Below are 16,787 nucleotides of genomic sequence, written 5' to 3'. Positions count from 1 at the left end.
GCTGGACAATAGTTTCAATTTGTGAAACTGTGTGCAAGGTGAAGAACAGCAATCATTAGACCCAGTCATGCTTCAGAGCCTTGGTGAAATATTCTTGACTGTTATGCACCAGCAGAGAGGTTTAGCTAAACAACACACACAGTTACAGTAAATCCTCTGTGTTTTCCTACCACCTGTGCCAGCCAAGTAAAACATTTACCAGTGCAAAATGCATTTAAGTGTTTTTGTGTTCACGTCAGCTTGTATCTCGTGCTTAAAGTTAAACTAGAACTTTATGATACCCGTGCATCCACCCATCTGATCTTAAGTGTGTTTTATAAGCAATAAATAAATGCAATCCACTGTTTAGTGCAGTGAGGCTTGTTTGGCTTACCGCTCAACCAGCAAATCCATTTTAGGAGTTTTGGTTATTGAAATGAATGTTTAGTCCAAAAGCTTGCAGAAGGAGCCAAAAGCAGCACAAAACCCTCCAGATTTTTAATGTAAAATGTTTGTTTATTTCTCAAAGTTATACAGATACAATAAAGCAAGAAATCAACAATATAAACCGGCCGTACACTTCAGATAAAAACACTCACAAGATTCACAATGAATAAAAATGATTTGACAAATTATAGGTACATTATTTCTCACAAGATATACCCTTATTGATTCTACAATGATGTTTATGATTGGATTAAAATGTATCAGGTTGTATCCTTCAAGTAATTCAAGTAATTAAAATAAAAACTAGAGTCTACCAAAATGGCTCTACCACTCTCTATTCTTAACACATAAACATGGCTAGTTTTGTTCTTTCTGTAAATAAGTTAGAAGTTTTCATAGTGATGTATAAAATGGGCCTGATCCCTCTTGTTCATCTGCTGGCAAGCTTTCTCCACATTTTTGGTCAGTCCTGGAGGACCACAGCTGAACACTCCAATTTTACCCACCTAAAGAAAATGATACAAATTCAGACGTTAGAATAATCCACTCATGTCCTCCGTCGGGTAAATAAGGACGGATGAAGGCCTGACCTCTGGATGAACCTCCTGCAGGGAGCTAAAAAAGGAGACGAAGGGCGGGCGGCCAAAGTGGGTGACGGACCTGAGGCCGGTGAAGAGGCTGCGGTTCCACACTTTTTGAAAATGGCGCTCACACACGTACTGCACACACAAAGATGGGGAAATTCATTAGTGAGTACAGTACTCATGTGAATCCTGACAAGAGTTATCACTTCATTTGCTTCAAAAGTGTCGTTAGACTGCATTTCAGGGCAGCTGGGATTCAGTCTCAGCAGCCTTCCTGTGTCTCATTCTAGTGGAGCTTTCAATTACAGGTTCATTGTAGCTTGTTGTTTTTGTTTTCTACACTGATTGCAGCGGTCCTGTAGTATCCTGCTGTTTAAGACACTCACCAAACTCTGAAAACTAAGCAAGATGTCAGTCTTACATGTTTACAGAAACACACACCAGGTTCAGGGATACTACTCCCTTTATGTTTCTGTTTGGCTGTTAATCTTGTTTTCTTTGGTTCTCTAGTTTTGTGACCCGTGACCATTAAAACACCAAGTCTCTGGTTGTTTAATGTTAGCCCACTTATTAACTTTCCTCACATGGGAAGATTGATAGCGGTTTGGGTAATTACAATACATTTGCATACTTTTGTACTACGAGTGGGATTCAAACAGATCTATACTCTATGCATAATATCATTTTTCACACTCTAAGAGATGCACCGAGGGCACCGGTATATTGCCTAAGGACACTTTTTGACATGCTAAATGGAGGAGCTTTCTAATTAATGGATGACTCAAAACTTCAGCTAAAAGTCTGGAAACCAGGGAAAACAGCCCGTGAAACTCAGTCATGTGCTCTATTCTATTTGTTCGACCTGTAAAAAGTGGTTTCAAAGGAGCACTTGCTCTGACTGTTCAATAGGAACAAAGCAAATTCTAATCGTGCCCATGAAAGCGATTCTGCTAAGAAATCAGTAAAGGTTTTATCAAAATTAGACAAATAAGATGTAATGTGTTTAATAGCCAGCTTTACAGATGTTTTGCACAGGTTAGCTTCCTTGTTAGAAGGCGAGTGACATGAATCTTGTCATCTAACTCTCATCAAGGCATTTGGTATCCTAAACCAGGTTTGGCCAACTCCAGGCCTCGAGGGCCGGTGTCCTGCAGGTTTTAGATCTCACCCTGGGTCAACACACCTGAATCAAATGATTAGTTCATTAACAGGCCTCTGGAGAACTTCAAGACATGTTGAGGAGGTCATTTAGCCATTTAAATCAGCTGCGATGGATCAAGGACACATCTAAAACCTCCAGGACACCGGCCCTCGAGGCCTGGATTTGAACACCACTGTCCTAAACAATCCCTTTAATACAAATATTGATTTAATTGTTTGATAAAGGTTTAAATACATTTCACTACACTCTCTATTTCATGTGATACTTTGAAATGGTGACTGCAGATCTTACCAGCATGGTCGTGCGGAGGTCGAACTTTTCAGCCACCTGAGTGATATAAGTGTGGACCGACACCAGATCCTGAGTGTCCATTTCTTCCACCTCCCTGATGATGTCTGACACCCACTCAAACTGACGCTGTGTCCGTGTCACCCAGATGAAGTAAACCTGAAAAAGTACAGGACTGTTAGGAGGAGAATTTCAAGATAAAATGTGTTTCTGGTTGTTTCATTCAGGACTCACTTTTTTGCACAAAACCTTGGACTTGACAGAGGACTTGAACACCAGGTCTTTGAGAATTGAAGTGAACGGGGTGACTCCAATCCCTCCTCCCACCAGAACAGACACCTCAAAGTCAATCCACTCCTGATGGCCCTCGCCAAAAGGTCCATCCAAGTACAGCTTAGGGTGAAGTGAAAGATGAATACCAGTGCCATGAAAATAACTGAGATTCAGATGAAACCACATGCAAAAACAACCTACCTTTGGAAAAGCTCCAAGCTCCAGCAGGTTTTCCTCGGTGTAGAGCTCTCTGAGCTGGCTGGTCCACGGCCCCACAGCTCGGATGTGCAGGCTCAACGTCTCTTCGTGAGGAGCTGATGTGAGAGTGAATGGGTGGTACTCATCCGTGCCCAACATCAGACATGCTATGCGAACCCACTGGCCCGAACGGTAAACAAAGCCCTGTGGCCGCTTGAATTCCAGATGTGTCACACCTGCAGGTAGGATAAGTCATGCACAAACACATTGCATGATTTCAGTGAAGACAATGCAACATTTTCATTAGCAGAGATTGAAATCAGGTCGAGACAGAACAATGAGCCATTTAATAGAGAAAAGCCATGTTTAATCTCCCGAAAGGGTCACCTGATGGCAGCAGCTCAGCTCTGATAACCGGGATCTCCACCTTCTTCCTACTCAGGCTGATTAGTTTGTCCAGGAGGAAGAGCAGGCCAGGTGGGATGAGGTAGATGTGGAAACGAGGCTCTTGAAGCAGAGCGAAACTGCCATGAATAACTGTCTGTCAGGACAAAACCAAAGCTGGTATCACACCGCTGTTCAAAACTGCCTCAGTTGTGCGCTTTAAACCCAAATAGTACTTACAAGAATGTACACGGCAACATAGAGGTAATGGGTGATCCAAAATGCACGAAAACTGATGCGACGGAAATAGTGTGAGGCAAAAACGTACATGAATGCGAACGCAAAGAGAAGCAAGACCCCAGTCATTCCTATAAGAAAAGAAAAATGCAGAGCAAGCAAATTAATTATTAAAAAAGTAATACTGCAGCATGTCTGTAATCAACTATTTCATAGCATACCTGGAACAGTTTGAAAGAACCACCAGTACCACTTGGGAGGAAGTTCAGACCTAAAAGGAGAACACGCCAAACATAAACTGGGATAAAATTCCAAAATCTGCAACATCTAAGGTTTCGTTTGAAGTCTTACCCGTTGTTTGATACGACTTTTGGGAAGAGACAAGATAGGATGTTAAGGTCGCTGACGGAGAAGACGTAGATGTTGACCACGTGGCCCAAACTGTGAACAACTGTAATGAAAACAGAAAACAGTGAGCACCACATGAATATTTATATCACCAAACATCAAATCGTGACCATCCTTCCCATAAATACCGACTTGAGAGGATGATGGCACTCATGGCCATAAAGCGATGAAAGTCAATGGCAGCGTCAAAGGGGATGTATCGATTCAGGAAGGTCTCTCGGCAGAGCGTGATGAGGTTACGACACACGGTGAGAAGCATGTAAGGAAACAGAAAGGAGATGGCAGCGGCTGAACCACGGGACACGATGATACCCACCATGGATGTCTCGGGGACACCTGTAGATACAGACTGCAAGCCATAGTCTGCGCACAGTAATTGTATTCAGATTAGATGGGGGGGAAATGAACATGCTACGGGGCTGTGATGCAGTGGGGACACACAAGGAAGATTTCCACTCACAGTAACATCTTTCAAGTGCAACACCAGCTGTGATGCCGTACACGATGATGAAGCACACAATGTGACGCCGATAATTCTCAACGAAACGTTTGAACTGCTGGATTTTCTGCTGGACCGGGTTCTTTATGTACTTCTCGCGCTTTGGCTTCACATAGACATTTGGAGTATGGACGTTTAACCTGAAAACAGTTGAACCTGTTACATTTTGTTTCCCAATCTAAGTGTTAAAACAGATGCAAAAAGAAAACAGAAAACATGCAAACACCACAGAAAAAGGTCCCACCCAGCTGGTGGAACGTTTCCTGCTGTGAGGCAACACTGCTAACTGCTGCCCCACCTAGAATGTGTGTCATTAATCTAGCACACTTAAGTAGGTGGGTTAATCTAACTTCAAAGTGTTGCAGCATCATAAAAAGCACCAATTTGTTTTTATATTTTTACAACCAACACACAGTTACATTGTCAGGCATTGTGTTTACTTGTGGATTTGAAAGGTGATTCAGGTGTGCAGCAGGGCACACCTCAGTGATGTATAAGACTAACACTACACAAGCAAGGATTCAACTGGCAGCTCGGGCTGTCCCTTCCTCACTTTCTTTCTTTCTTTCTTTCTTTCTTTCTTTCTTTCTTTCTTTCTTTCTTTCTTTCTTTCTTTCTTTCTTTCTTTCTTTCTTTCTTTCTTTCTTTCTTTCTTTCTTTCTTTCTTTCTTTCTTTCTTTCACATGCTTGCTGAGTGGAGTTGAAATGCAAGGAAAGGATCCAAGTGAAGGAAGCCAGGAGACTTGTTAGCATAGTGACAAGCAGCCGATGTCTCTCTTTAAAATTTTTCACGTCTTACTTTGAAGACTACTTTTCTTGTGTGCCTTCTTTTGTTTTCACTTCCCGTCTTTGTCTGTGTGTACTTATTCTGTGTGTCCATCAGTCCTTCAATGTGATTGGGCCTTGTCTTTGTCACTCACAGCATCTTCTGCAACTTAGGCTTACGCCTTTTTTTAAGTTTTGCCCCATTTTCCTTTAGTTTGTTTTCTACTTGTTTACTTTGATTGTTGAACTTCATCAGCCTAATTAAGGCTCACCTTTGGTTTTGCATTTAGGTTGTCTTGTAAATACACTTCACACACCAAGTATGGTTTTATTTAAAGCTGTGGTAGACTTTTGTCTTTCTCGGTATTCATAATTTTCATTCTTTAAAGAACTTAAAGAAACCATACCTTTTCCGTTTGCGTATCTCTGGTCCGTCTGTCTTGTGACTGCTGAAAAAAAGCAAAACAATATTGAACATCATAGAAATACAAGCTGGATAAAAGAAAGAAATAATCCTGGATTTTTGTCTTAAGTATTGCAAACATTTTTGATGTGAATGAGTTATGGCATCCAGTTTTCTCACCTGTTTGCCGGACAAATGAAGGACACTCTCTGGTCTCGACTCAGCTTCTTCTTCCCCTGTTTCTCCATCCCTGTGCACATGCCAGACACACAACTGCATCAGACAAGGTCAGAAAAATGAGGATGCTCTTAAACAAAACTTTCTCCAACCTTTGACATTGAGCTGAGCAAACTGCAGCTCCTTCTCGTGATCCCGCAGCAGAAAATGAAAGTCCTCCCACGAGATTTTCTCCTTGTCATCAAAGCCCGCGGCCTGCATCATGGCCTTGATGCCGTCCTCTGCCTGACTCTTTGAAAGAGCACCGTTGGAGATTTCTATGAAAGACCTGCAATTCATCAAAAGGTTGAAAATGACAAATAAAACACACAGAATAAATGTGGTGCACTCGTAAAAAAAGGGAAAGACCAAACCTGAGCATCCTGGCAAATTCTTCTTTTGATAAGAAACCAGTTTCGCCAATGTCGTTCATAGAAAACATGAGTTTGGACTTTTCCTCTGGAGACCCTGAACACATACACATATCATCAGACATCAGAATTTAAATGTCTATCAATCAAAACAAAAAAATTTAAAGGAAGTCTTTTCAAAGTACAGCATCAGGTCAGTTAAACTTCTGGGATATTGATCTGGTCAGTTAAGTAGCAGAGGGGCTTGTTAATCAGTTTCAGTTTCTTTGGAGTTAACAGGTGCACCAGAGAGGCAGCAATGAAACAACCCCCAAAACAGGAATGATTTAGGTGGTTGTTTTCGGACTTTTTATTCACAACCTTTGCATTTGGCTATAGTCAGTGTAACTACTGGTAGCACAAGGCGATACCTGAACCCTACAGAGGTTGCACAGGTAGTTCAGCTCCTCCAGGACGACATATGTGCCATTACTAGAAAGTTTACTACTTCACCCAGCACAGTCTCAAGACAATGGAGGAGATTCCAGGAAACGGGCAGAAAGCTGGACAGGGCCGTAGAAGTTTCTTAATTAACCCATCAGCGGGATCAGTATCTGCTCCTTTGTGCAAAAAGGAGCTGGATGAGCGCTGCCAGAGCAAGAAAATGACAACCAGCAGGCCAGTGGTGTGAACGTCCCTGTCCAAACAATCACATATAGACTTTATGAGGGTGGTCTGAGGGCCCAACATCCTCACAGGCTCCCGTGTTCACTTCCTGGCAGTGGAGCCCGATTGTCAGTTAGCATAGAATACCAGAAGTGGCAGGTCCACCTCTGCTGGCCTGTGCACACATTAACTGGCTGAGCTAAATCCAGTAGAACACTTCTGGGACACCAGTTTGCACCTCAAACTGTCCAGGAGCTCAGTGATGCCTTGGTCAATCTGGAAGGAGATCCCCCAGGATCTCTTGAATTCAGCCCTCTGTATGTTGATCATTATGCAATGTGGCATCCTATCATTCCTAAATGAGATGTGCTGCTTTATTTTTTGGAGCAGTGTACCTACAGTGTAACTGCTTTCATGTGTGTGACTGATGTTCTTCATTTTTACTTGAAGTTGGACTGTTTTTCATGATGCTTTAAATACTGTTCCAGCATTTTTTTAAATTCTGGAAACCCATTCTTGTTTGTTGTTTTGGAGTTTGTTTGTTTTTTAATTACTATTGAAAGAATTTAAATTGCAGATGCACTTTTAGAGCCGTGGCTAAAAGGCAGAGCATACTTTGAAGTCACTAGTTTTACCTTTCATAAAGATAACAATAACATCCAGAAACTCTTGAAAGGAGAGGTATCCATTGCCATCTTTATCAGCTAGTGTAAACATGGAGTCCACAAATAAGGAATCGGATTTGAGGCCAAGTGCATCAGCAAACTCCAACGCCGTCAGCTCACACTGGAGAACCTCCCTGGCTTTCTTGTGGGATATGCCACTCATGTCTCCGGCGTCACACTTCTCTATTTCCAAGACCTGTGAGGGAAGTGTTATTACATGTCACCATAGTGTCATTACTAATATCACAAACGTCAGCAGCATAATGTCATGGCAGGTGAGATCACAATCAAGACCAACAATTAGTTCTGTTGGTTTGTGGTCTGTCTAATTTGACCTTCAACTAGGATTGACGACATTTTGCGGCCAAGCACAAAGCTGCCGCCACAGGTGACAGGAGACAGAATGACATAAACATCCAGAAGGTGACTGTACCTTGGAGAAAGCGTGGCGAATGAAAGTTTCAACAATCTGAGCCCTCTGCTGTCTGGTCAAAGCCTCCTTCAGCAGTCCCTTCTCCCTCATCTCTCTGACTCTAACCTCCGGCCTGACGTCTGTCACCTCTGGGCGCAGTTGCCTGACAAATTCCATACGTTTGCTCTCTTCATCAAAAAACAGCACCTGTGTAAAACATTATTTAAAAAGGAAGAGGGTGATAAAAGCAATGGGTTTTAGTGATGCATGCATGCATCTAGGACCAGATGAGGTGGAAAAAAAGGGGGGGCATCACTTTGTCAGCGAGAACGTTGGTGCCTGCACCAGATGCTGCAGAGGCATTTCTGGGTTTTTGGTAATCTGATTACAACTGTATCCATAGTTTAAAACCATCTTATCCCAGTACTCACCAGGTCATACTCTTTTGGCACTTTGAGCAGCAGAGCCTTCTGCTGACAGTCGTTGGAGAGAACGACATCTAGGTAGTCCTGATTGCGCAGATTGATGCAGCGGTGAGCAGTTCCAGATCTGTCACAGACCTGCAGCCTCCGCTTCTCATCGATCTCCACGCTGATGGGCTGCAACTGTTTTTTATGACCCTGCCACTCGTATGCTAGAGAACATAAGCAGAATGAGATGAAGGTTGTGATAGCTTTCTGGATAAAATATGGAGGAGTCTAAAAGAACATGAGCAGAGAAAAACTAAAAACTTCTTTAACCATCTCCAGCTTTTCTTGTTTCTAGTAGGTTTAAGGTCAACTATATCCTTAGATTCATTAGTATTATTAGATGACATATTTTTACAGTTATATTCACACAACTGGCTCATTTTTTAATGAGACATAAATCATAGCTGATGACATAAACTGACATTGATCTAACCCAACAATGGACACAGCAAATAAATAACGTTTGAAGCTTTTCCTTTTAAATCTTAATTTGATTTCATACCACTGAGTCCCACAGCCGGCTCATCTGTTCTGTCACCAGCTTTCCTTCTTCTTTGGAACTTCCTGTAGCGATACTTTCTTAGATACGCCACCGTAGAGGCCACCAGAAAACTCACTGTAAAGGAAAACAATCAAATGCTTCACATTCAAATCAGAGTTTTTGCCAGGCAAGAAGACAGCGAGACCGTGACGATACTTACCAACAGGGAAGAGGAACATGACAATAACAAATATCCCAAAGCCAGCCCTGCTCCCATCAAAGTAATCAAGTTTTGTGGCATTAGTGCAAGAATGGAGCATTGATGCATTTAGCTGTGTGGGTTGAGGGCAGGGGTCACCTAATGACAACAAAGAGAGCTTTTTTTTATTTTTAAAGGACATATTTATATATAAAACTGAAACTTTTTGATCATAGACTTAATTTATTTGTACCATCCTTCCAGAAGAACACGTTATTCTGTATATGTGAGGCCTCTGCACTTGTCACCGCAATAAGGACGTCACGATACGTCACACTGCGGATCGCTTGGATCTCTTTATCCGTAAACAAACTGGAACCCCAAGAAAAAAAACACTGAGACGACTAACTCAAATGCAGTGAGTTTTCTGTTCAGAAGTTTGTAAATGTAAAGGATAAAATATTCTCTTTCTACTGTATGAGGAAACTGAAATTACCCATTCTGCTTGTTCTCAAACCAAAAGCGGTCTCCATTTCTTATACGCTCAAACTGATCCAGCACAATAGCGGAGAAAACAGGACCCGGCCCATCAAGAGTTTCCAGCAGTCCTCCAGGGAAGAGCTCCAGCTTTGAGATGTCTCCATCATACAGTTCTGCAATGTCGCGGAGCAACTGTTGCAACAACACATTCGTTTAATTCCCAGAAGTAGTGCCCAACTTTCTTTACTGTGTGTTTGGTTTTCAGATTTGTACCTGTGGGTTGGTGTGGTTGAGCTCAGGATTAATATCCTCAAATTTGTTTACAGGAGGCAAATCCAGAGCCTTTCTAATCTCAGTGTAACTCCGTAGACCAAAGTCTCTTCCTCGCTGGATGGTCATAGCCACCAGATCTGTCCGGGTGAACCTCAACGGTCCGTACATAAAATCTATCAAAGTATAAATAAAATCAGAGCGCTGCATATTTATTTGTTTATTGGGTAGTGATTAAGAAAGATTAAAAACCTCTCAAGTCCTCCACAACAATATTATCTTCTCTCTCTGCAATCTGGGAGGCCATTCCCATGAGGAGGTCATCTACATCCTGGCTTTTCTTCATATTAACTTCCTGGGAAAAAATGAATGATAGAAACATTTTAAAATCTAGGAATGGGAAGTGCATAGTATAGTAGTTCATGCTTTAAATTCTGTCACATGCACAATACTGTACACAGAAAAAAATGCCTCTCTATGCTCTTCTTTTCTCTCCCCTCTTTCCATCACCCTTTAACCAGTCATGGTGAAACTCAGAGGCTCGGGTTGGTTTTTGTTCTTGGACCAAGATAAACTGATAACTGATTAAACTGACATCATAAGAAACTGAAGGTTGACATCCAATAAATAGTTAATTGATAACACATTTTCCTTTCTTTTCCTTTTTGTTTGGGGTGTTGAACTATTTCATTTCTTTCTGGTTTTCACATTCATTTCGGTTGTCTAAATTATTTTTGTGGTATATTTGAGTTGTTTATTTTACTTGAAAGTATTCCTACTTTAACAAAAAGCCAAATGGAACTGAACAAGACATTTAGATAAAGCAAATTTTCTGTTTCATAAATCTTTGGTCCTGTGTGTTGTGTGGGTTGGAGGTCTTAATTTACTCCTACAGAGTTTGCTGCTGCCAGTCTCCTTCCCAATCCTAGTAGATCAGTGAGCGTGAATCTGAGTAAATCTGTGATAATTCTAAACTGGAAAGCTCTAGGTCTAAGATTCTTGATACAAGCCCTAGATTCAGATATTGTAGATGTTATACTTGGTGCCAGCAGTGTAAATCACTTTATTAAGATAGAGGGACACACGTCACATTCAGGTTACAATGGCAAAAGCCAAAATGGAGTTCTTCTTCCACACTGTCACCAAGTGCTTCCTCACGCTGTTTGATTACTGGGGTTCTATCACTAATACTGTACACTATTTATCTTTTCAAATCACCTTGATAAAACTCTTACAGTGAACTGGCAGCATTTACATAAAACTGAACTGATTAAATATCTTTTCAGTCATCCTTGGGATTTGTCTCTTTCTGTGTTTCCACTAAAAAAAAATAAACAACTACTTTGATCCTGCTCTCACTAAAAATCTTTTATACAAATAAGAACATCAAAATGAAAGCTGGTGGTGAAGCGTGTGGTGCACTATAGCAAACTTAATAAAATGCAGCAGTCTAAACAAAACATACCTGACGTTTCCAAAAGCTGTTACAAAGGCGCATTGCTGGCGATGTGCTCCCATCGATGTTGATAATTTCCCGAAAATGGCAGGTTCTGTTTCTGTAGGAAAACAAAGCGACAACGCACAGTTATTCTCACAGCATCTAGATGTAGGGTTTTACATGCTGTCTAACAATATTAACAGCAGGATACTGAGCTTTTATTATTTCTCTCCAAAGGAAATATGGGAAGCAGTGGTATGTTTCTTTAAACTTCAGAGGTGTGTTCCCCATTCCCCCTGTTCCCAGTGGTCCCAGGAAATAAAGAATCATTACCTCATGTAAACACCAGGTGGAGCCATAGTGATACCAAACCGTATGGCAGCAGCCTGAAACTCAGGTGAGATCCCTGGATCAACAAACTTCTGGTAACCTGCATACATGTAAGTCAGAACATAATAAAAACAAAGTGAAAAAAAGAGTGACAGCAACAACAACAGAGTGAGAATTACTTCTCAAGCATGCAAACTTCTACCGCAGTGAGCCAACAAACGCAGTGAATAGAAGAAACAGTGAAAAAGCGACTGAGGTGATGGGATCATCTGACCATTATCTTCTAACTTTCTTCAGCCGTGGCTGCTTATTCAGCACAAGAAGAAGACTCGGGTTAATGCTTTGCTGACGGCACACACTTTTTGTCAAACTCCACCACCGATGGCTCACCTCACCACGGCTTGTGGTCACCGGTGCATGACCTGTTCTTCCCTGCTTCTACATGCACATGCACTCTGGCTGATTCTTACCTGGGTAGGGAGGAAGCTTTTTGCCATTAAGGTACGCAGGCAGCCATTCATAGAGAGCTATATTCTGTGTGGAAACAAGGCAGGAAAAACATCAGTTTTTTATATTTAAACTGTGTATGAACCAGGCATAACGCAGTAGATTGATGTGATGATGAATCCAGTAGCTTACATTTTAAAAATAATTAATTGCGGGTGAATGATCTATTGTTCTAAAAACAACTAAAAACATCAAGACATGGTCACTGCGGTTCATGACAGCTTGCGCAGGGAGCAGAAGTGCTAATCAAATGAGTGAGGGATGATGCATTCGCCTTTAACGACCACCTAGCATTGATGCAACCTTCTTCTCTCAAGAGTGCAAATTAAATCAGCATCTGTGCAGCGAGAGGATTACGTGGAGACTTTTCCATCTACCTGGAATGTGGCCACAACGGTCTTCCTGGCGTTTTGAAACAGCTCCTCGTCTGACCACTCTGGGTGATTGTTGTGGAGTTTGGAGGCGATATGATTGTGGTACCGAAACCAGATAATCCCCTCTGCTGCTGTGAACACGTTCTCGTTAGCCCAGGCATTTCCCAACTCTGGGCAGAAAAGAAGATAGAAAATCTAGCAAATTCTCCTCTGCCATCATTTCATTTTGCATTATTATCACAACACAATATACAGAAATTGCCTTTACAGTTAATATTATAAAATAAAAATCAACCGAACGATCATTAATATTTCATGCATCTTTAGCCAAGTGTCCATTTCATTTTGTGTTGATTTTTCAAGATCTCTGACCGCTAATAGAACAATAATTTAGCTACTTGTTTTTAAGTACGTGACAACAAAAGGAGAAGATCCTCCCCAGACAGCCAACAAAAACACTGGTTTCATGACACCTGCATGCCATCTTCTCTGCTATAAAGAAAGGGATTTACTGTGGTTGGCGTGACAGGCCATTTACAAAACAACTACAGAGTCATAACCCACGTCAGTCTGGGCCTCCCTTGACTCACCCTGGCAGACTGTAACACAGACTGAGGGTGAAGAAGTATTTGCATACATTTTTTGGGTGTTTGTTTTCTTGTTTGGGTGGATATTACCACATGGCGTACAAAGAGAGTTATGTGATTTGGACTTATATAATGTGCAATCACAATGATTTAGTGATGCTTACAAAACAAAAACATATACACTGTGTGGACAAATGTACTGAGGCACCTGCAGTTTTAACTTAGAGGGGCTGCTCGGCCATGGAAACCCATGGCATGAAGTTCCCAGCTCACCATTCTTGTGCTGATGTTCATGCAGAGAAGGTTTAGACTTCTGCAGTTATTGAGCCAGCAGAGTGTTGGCAACTTTTCCACACTATCTGCCTCACTTGGCAACTCTGTAACTTTACATGGTCTGCTGTTTTGTGTTGCTATGGTTCCTAAATGCTTGAACTTAGATCTACAGGGAAGAAATTTCACAACCTAATTTGTTGCAATGGTGACATCCTGCTATAGTATCACACTCAAATCCAGTGAGCTCTTCAGAACGACCCAATCTTACACAACTGTCTACAAAGGCTGACTCCATGACTGGTGCTTGATTTTATACACCTGTGGTGATAACAGTGTCATCCTGTCTCCCTCTAACGCAGGGGTGGGCAATCTCAGTCCACGAGGGCCAGTGTCCCTGCAGGTTTTAGATCTCACCCTGGGTCAACACACCTGAATCACATGATTAGTTCGTTACCAGGCCTCTGGAGAACTTCAGGACATGTTGAGGAGCTAATTTAGCCATTTAAATCAGCTGTGTTGGTTCGAGGACACATCTAAAACCTGCAGGGACACCGGCACTCGTGGACTGAGATTGCCCATCCCTGCTCTAACCCCAACTGGCTGTGGCAGATCACTACCCTTCCCTGAGCCTGTTTCTGCTGGTGGTTTCTTCCTGTTAAAAGGGAGTTTTTCCTTCCCACTGTCACCAAGTGCGTTTTTAAAGTGGGTCATTTGAGTATTGGGATTTTCTCTCTATCATTCTAGGGTCTTTACCTCACAATATAAAGCACCATGAGATGACTGCTGTTGTGATATGGCACTATATAAATAAAACTGAATTGAATTGAATAAAAACACCTGAATTTAAGAGGTGTGGCCCAATATTTTCCATATAGTGTATGTGGAAAAACCTCAGTATCAGTCTCGATATATAATGACTTCCTCTTACTTTTTTTTAAGGAGAAGAAAATATTCAGATAATAGGCAACTGCATTGTTAAGTTTTGGCACACTAAATGTCATCTCTTGCAAACAAAATTAAGATTTAAAAAATGTAAAATAATACTATTTGTGTGGGCTTCCCAGACTCCATTTATAGAAAATAATTATGTTTTAAAAAAGCTATTCCCTACATGCTATATGTCCTCCTACATGTAAGTATTATAATTACATATGAGGGTTAATTTTGTTCCTTTTTTATATTATTTATATTTAGTGATCTTGTCGAATGGGAAATTAGTGTTTGACACTATCAAAACTTTGTTTTTTCACCATAAAGGCCTTCTGCTACAGCTTCTCTTGTAGAGGGATCAGCAGCGCTCCACATCTGGCGTCCTCCTTTCTTGGGCATGTTCCACTCAGAGCCTGAAGTGAGGAGGCCTCCAGAGAAGCTTCTCCGGGAGTCGGACCAGGAAGTGGAGGGGCCATAAATGGAGCTACCATCTATCCAGGCGGTCACCAAGTTCACCTGTATTGTATAGTGTGCATGTCACATATAAATCAGGAAAAAACTGCCCATACAGCTGTTTGCACAGAGACACATTTACGCTGAAGACCTTAGACGCAACACAATTCTATCTTAACACAATGGTCAAGAAAGAATTGGTACCTGTATGCGAGGGTTACTGGGACTTTGTCCTGACTCTTTGTCCCACGGTCCTCTTTGGAAGAGCAGGAGGACTTTCCCGGAGGCGGTCGGGTCAAAGACAGGGTCACCTTTTGGGACTGGGATGTGCATGAACTCAGGTGGGCAACCAGGAGTTCTTGAGTCAAAAATTTCAAATGTAACATGATAACCTGAAAAAATGGAAAATAACTTCCTTTTACCTGCTTTATACTGTACTACATATATTAGCAGTTGTCAGAGTGAACCAGGCGCTCAGATGACAGTAAAACTTATTAAACGTGTCCAATAAGGGAAAAGCTGAAAGCGTTTTTTGTTGTGTTAACTAAGTACTGTGGAAAGTTCACAGTGATTCAGTGGTCATTAAAATGTGTCCAGAATTTGCACATTTATGATGATTTATGATGATTCATCCGGTGAATCATGTCACACTCCTCTCCCCTAGATAAGTTGCCTTTATCGGTTAAAAGTATCGGTATTGTTATTGGTATAGGCGACACTAGCCATGCATTTAATTGTTATCAATTTCCCAACCCGAAATTGAAGTATCGCACACCACTATCTCAGCAGACATCTTGGTAACGCCTCCGAACTCTTATTTTGAAGGATGATCTAAATTAACATTAATTTCAGAGTCAACAAGACGTAAAACTACACACACTGAAACACCAATCAAATCCGACCTTCATAATGTGTGAAAGGTTTGCTGTATTTGCCCTAAATTACGTTTTTAAAACGTTTCCCCCTTGAAGGTGCACAAGTAAATTTCCAGTCAGGATTCTAGGCGTGCCATGTTTCAGTGTCAGTAATATCTGTGCTTTGTATCCTTCTTTTGCTCAGCGAACCATTTTATTTTACATTATTTATATAGCTTTATATTTACCAAAGAAAAGCGAGAGCACGGTCTGGTTGCGTGTGGAGGGGAGACCCGAGGGCCCCTCCGCCAGCAGCCTACTCAGTCTGCGGGGGTTTGGAAGCAGCGGCTCCTGGACAGGATGGTAGACTCCGTCCGAGTAATGCGCGGGCACGAGGCGCATCAGATGAGTACCTGCGCGAGCACAAGCACAGCGCGGTGATGTAGAGTTTGCAGAGTTCACCGCGGCTGCACACTTGAGCAACTCCTTGACTTACCGACAGCTCCGCGTCGGGGATATCCCAGACTGTTGTACCAGCCGTCAAAGCGAGGAACCTCCCAGGTTATCTCACAGTGCGAACCTGTTCGGTACATGTCGAGCAAATTGGAATTTATTTTACATTAATAAAGTTAAAAGAGTCTGAAAACACGGTCTTTCCTTTCTACTTACGTTCACTAACAGTGAGCACCAAGCCAAACGCAGCACACACACTCCAAACCCATTTACGCAAATCCATTGATGCGAGAGGTGCTCCTCAGCGCAGGATTCGGCCAAGAGGAGTAGTTGAGTACTGAGAAGTGAAGACGGAGTGAAGGTAACTTGTATTTCCTTTTATATCCTGATTAACATGTAATTAAACAAGGCTGCTTTAACAGAAAGAAGAAAATTCCTACAAGTTTAACTCGACTGCGCTCTAGTTTTTCAAACAAACAGCAAAACTTGACAAAAACCTAAACTGCACCGCTTCATCGCGACAGTACCATTTAACGTGTATTTTATGTCTATTTAACTCTAGTCCAAAGAAAATATCATGTGCCTTTTATCTCTTAGTATCTGACTGAAGATGAGGAAGTAGTTGATTCTCACCTACTGCAGAGGTTGAAGTGTTGCGCAGAATAGTTCAGTAGCACAGGTGCTGCGGAGGGATGGTGCAATACTAAAGTTTAAATGTTCTGCACAGCTTATCACAAACTCAATGTGACCTA

The 16,787-nt window shown here is 41.8% G+C and overlaps 1 protein-coding gene across 1 annotated transcript; it reads right to left on the bottom strand.

The window, feature by feature from the left end:
- Window positions 1-474: 474 nt before the first annotated feature.
- duox (dual oxidase) lies at window positions 475-16,775 on the bottom strand. The gene is made up of 34 exons (XM_004567663.3): window positions 16,669-16,775; window positions 16,252-16,372; window positions 16,079-16,162; window positions 15,831-15,995; window positions 14,933-15,120; window positions 14,596-14,791; window positions 12,489-12,655; window positions 12,075-12,138; window positions 11,608-11,704; window positions 11,302-11,392; window positions 10,089-10,191; window positions 9,840-10,012; window positions 9,583-9,758; window positions 9,340-9,458; window positions 9,108-9,245; window positions 8,909-9,022; window positions 8,368-8,570; window positions 7,958-8,143; window positions 7,495-7,720; window positions 6,218-6,311; window positions 5,957-6,132; window positions 5,808-5,877; window positions 5,632-5,673; window positions 4,421-4,599; window positions 4,093-4,323; window positions 3,904-4,003; window positions 3,774-3,823; window positions 3,556-3,683; window positions 3,319-3,472; window positions 2,935-3,167; window positions 2,695-2,853; window positions 2,464-2,619; window positions 1,017-1,145; window positions 475-932 (listed from the first exon to the last, which is right to left on the bottom strand). Exons 2-34 carry the CDS (start codon window positions 16,316-16,318, stop codon window positions 810-812), a joined length of 4,581 nt encoding a protein of 1,526 aa, XP_004567720.3. The 5' UTR covers window positions 16,319-16,372; window positions 16,669-16,775; the 3' UTR covers window positions 475-809.
- Window positions 16,776-16,787: the final 12 nt, after the last annotated feature.

Source organism: Maylandia zebra, linkage group LG7 (genome assembly GCF_041146795.1).
Source record: "Maylandia zebra isolate NMK-2024a linkage group LG7, Mzebra_GT3a, whole genome shotgun sequence".
Classification (NCBI taxonomy): Eukaryota; Metazoa; Chordata; class Actinopteri; order Cichliformes; family Cichlidae; genus Maylandia; species Maylandia zebra.
The sequence above is the reverse complement of the archived record's forward strand: the minus strand, read 5'-3'. Positions and strand labels throughout refer to the sequence as shown.

Bases quoted from the DNA above. Each gene is read 5' to 3' on its own strand.
- duox (XM_004567663.3), bottom strand. From the start codon at position 16,318: ATGGATTTGCGTAAATGGGTTTGGAGTGTGTGTGCTGCGTTTGGCTTG. The intron at 9,459-9,582 runs GTAATTTCAGTT...TTGGGGTTCCAG, and splicing joins TTTGAGAACAAGCAGAATGG to TTTGTTTACGGATAAAGAGA. The intron at 2,620-2,694 runs GTGAGTCCTGAA...GTACTTTTTCAG, and splicing joins CCAAGGTTTTGTGCAAAAAA to GTTTACTTCATCTGGGTGAC.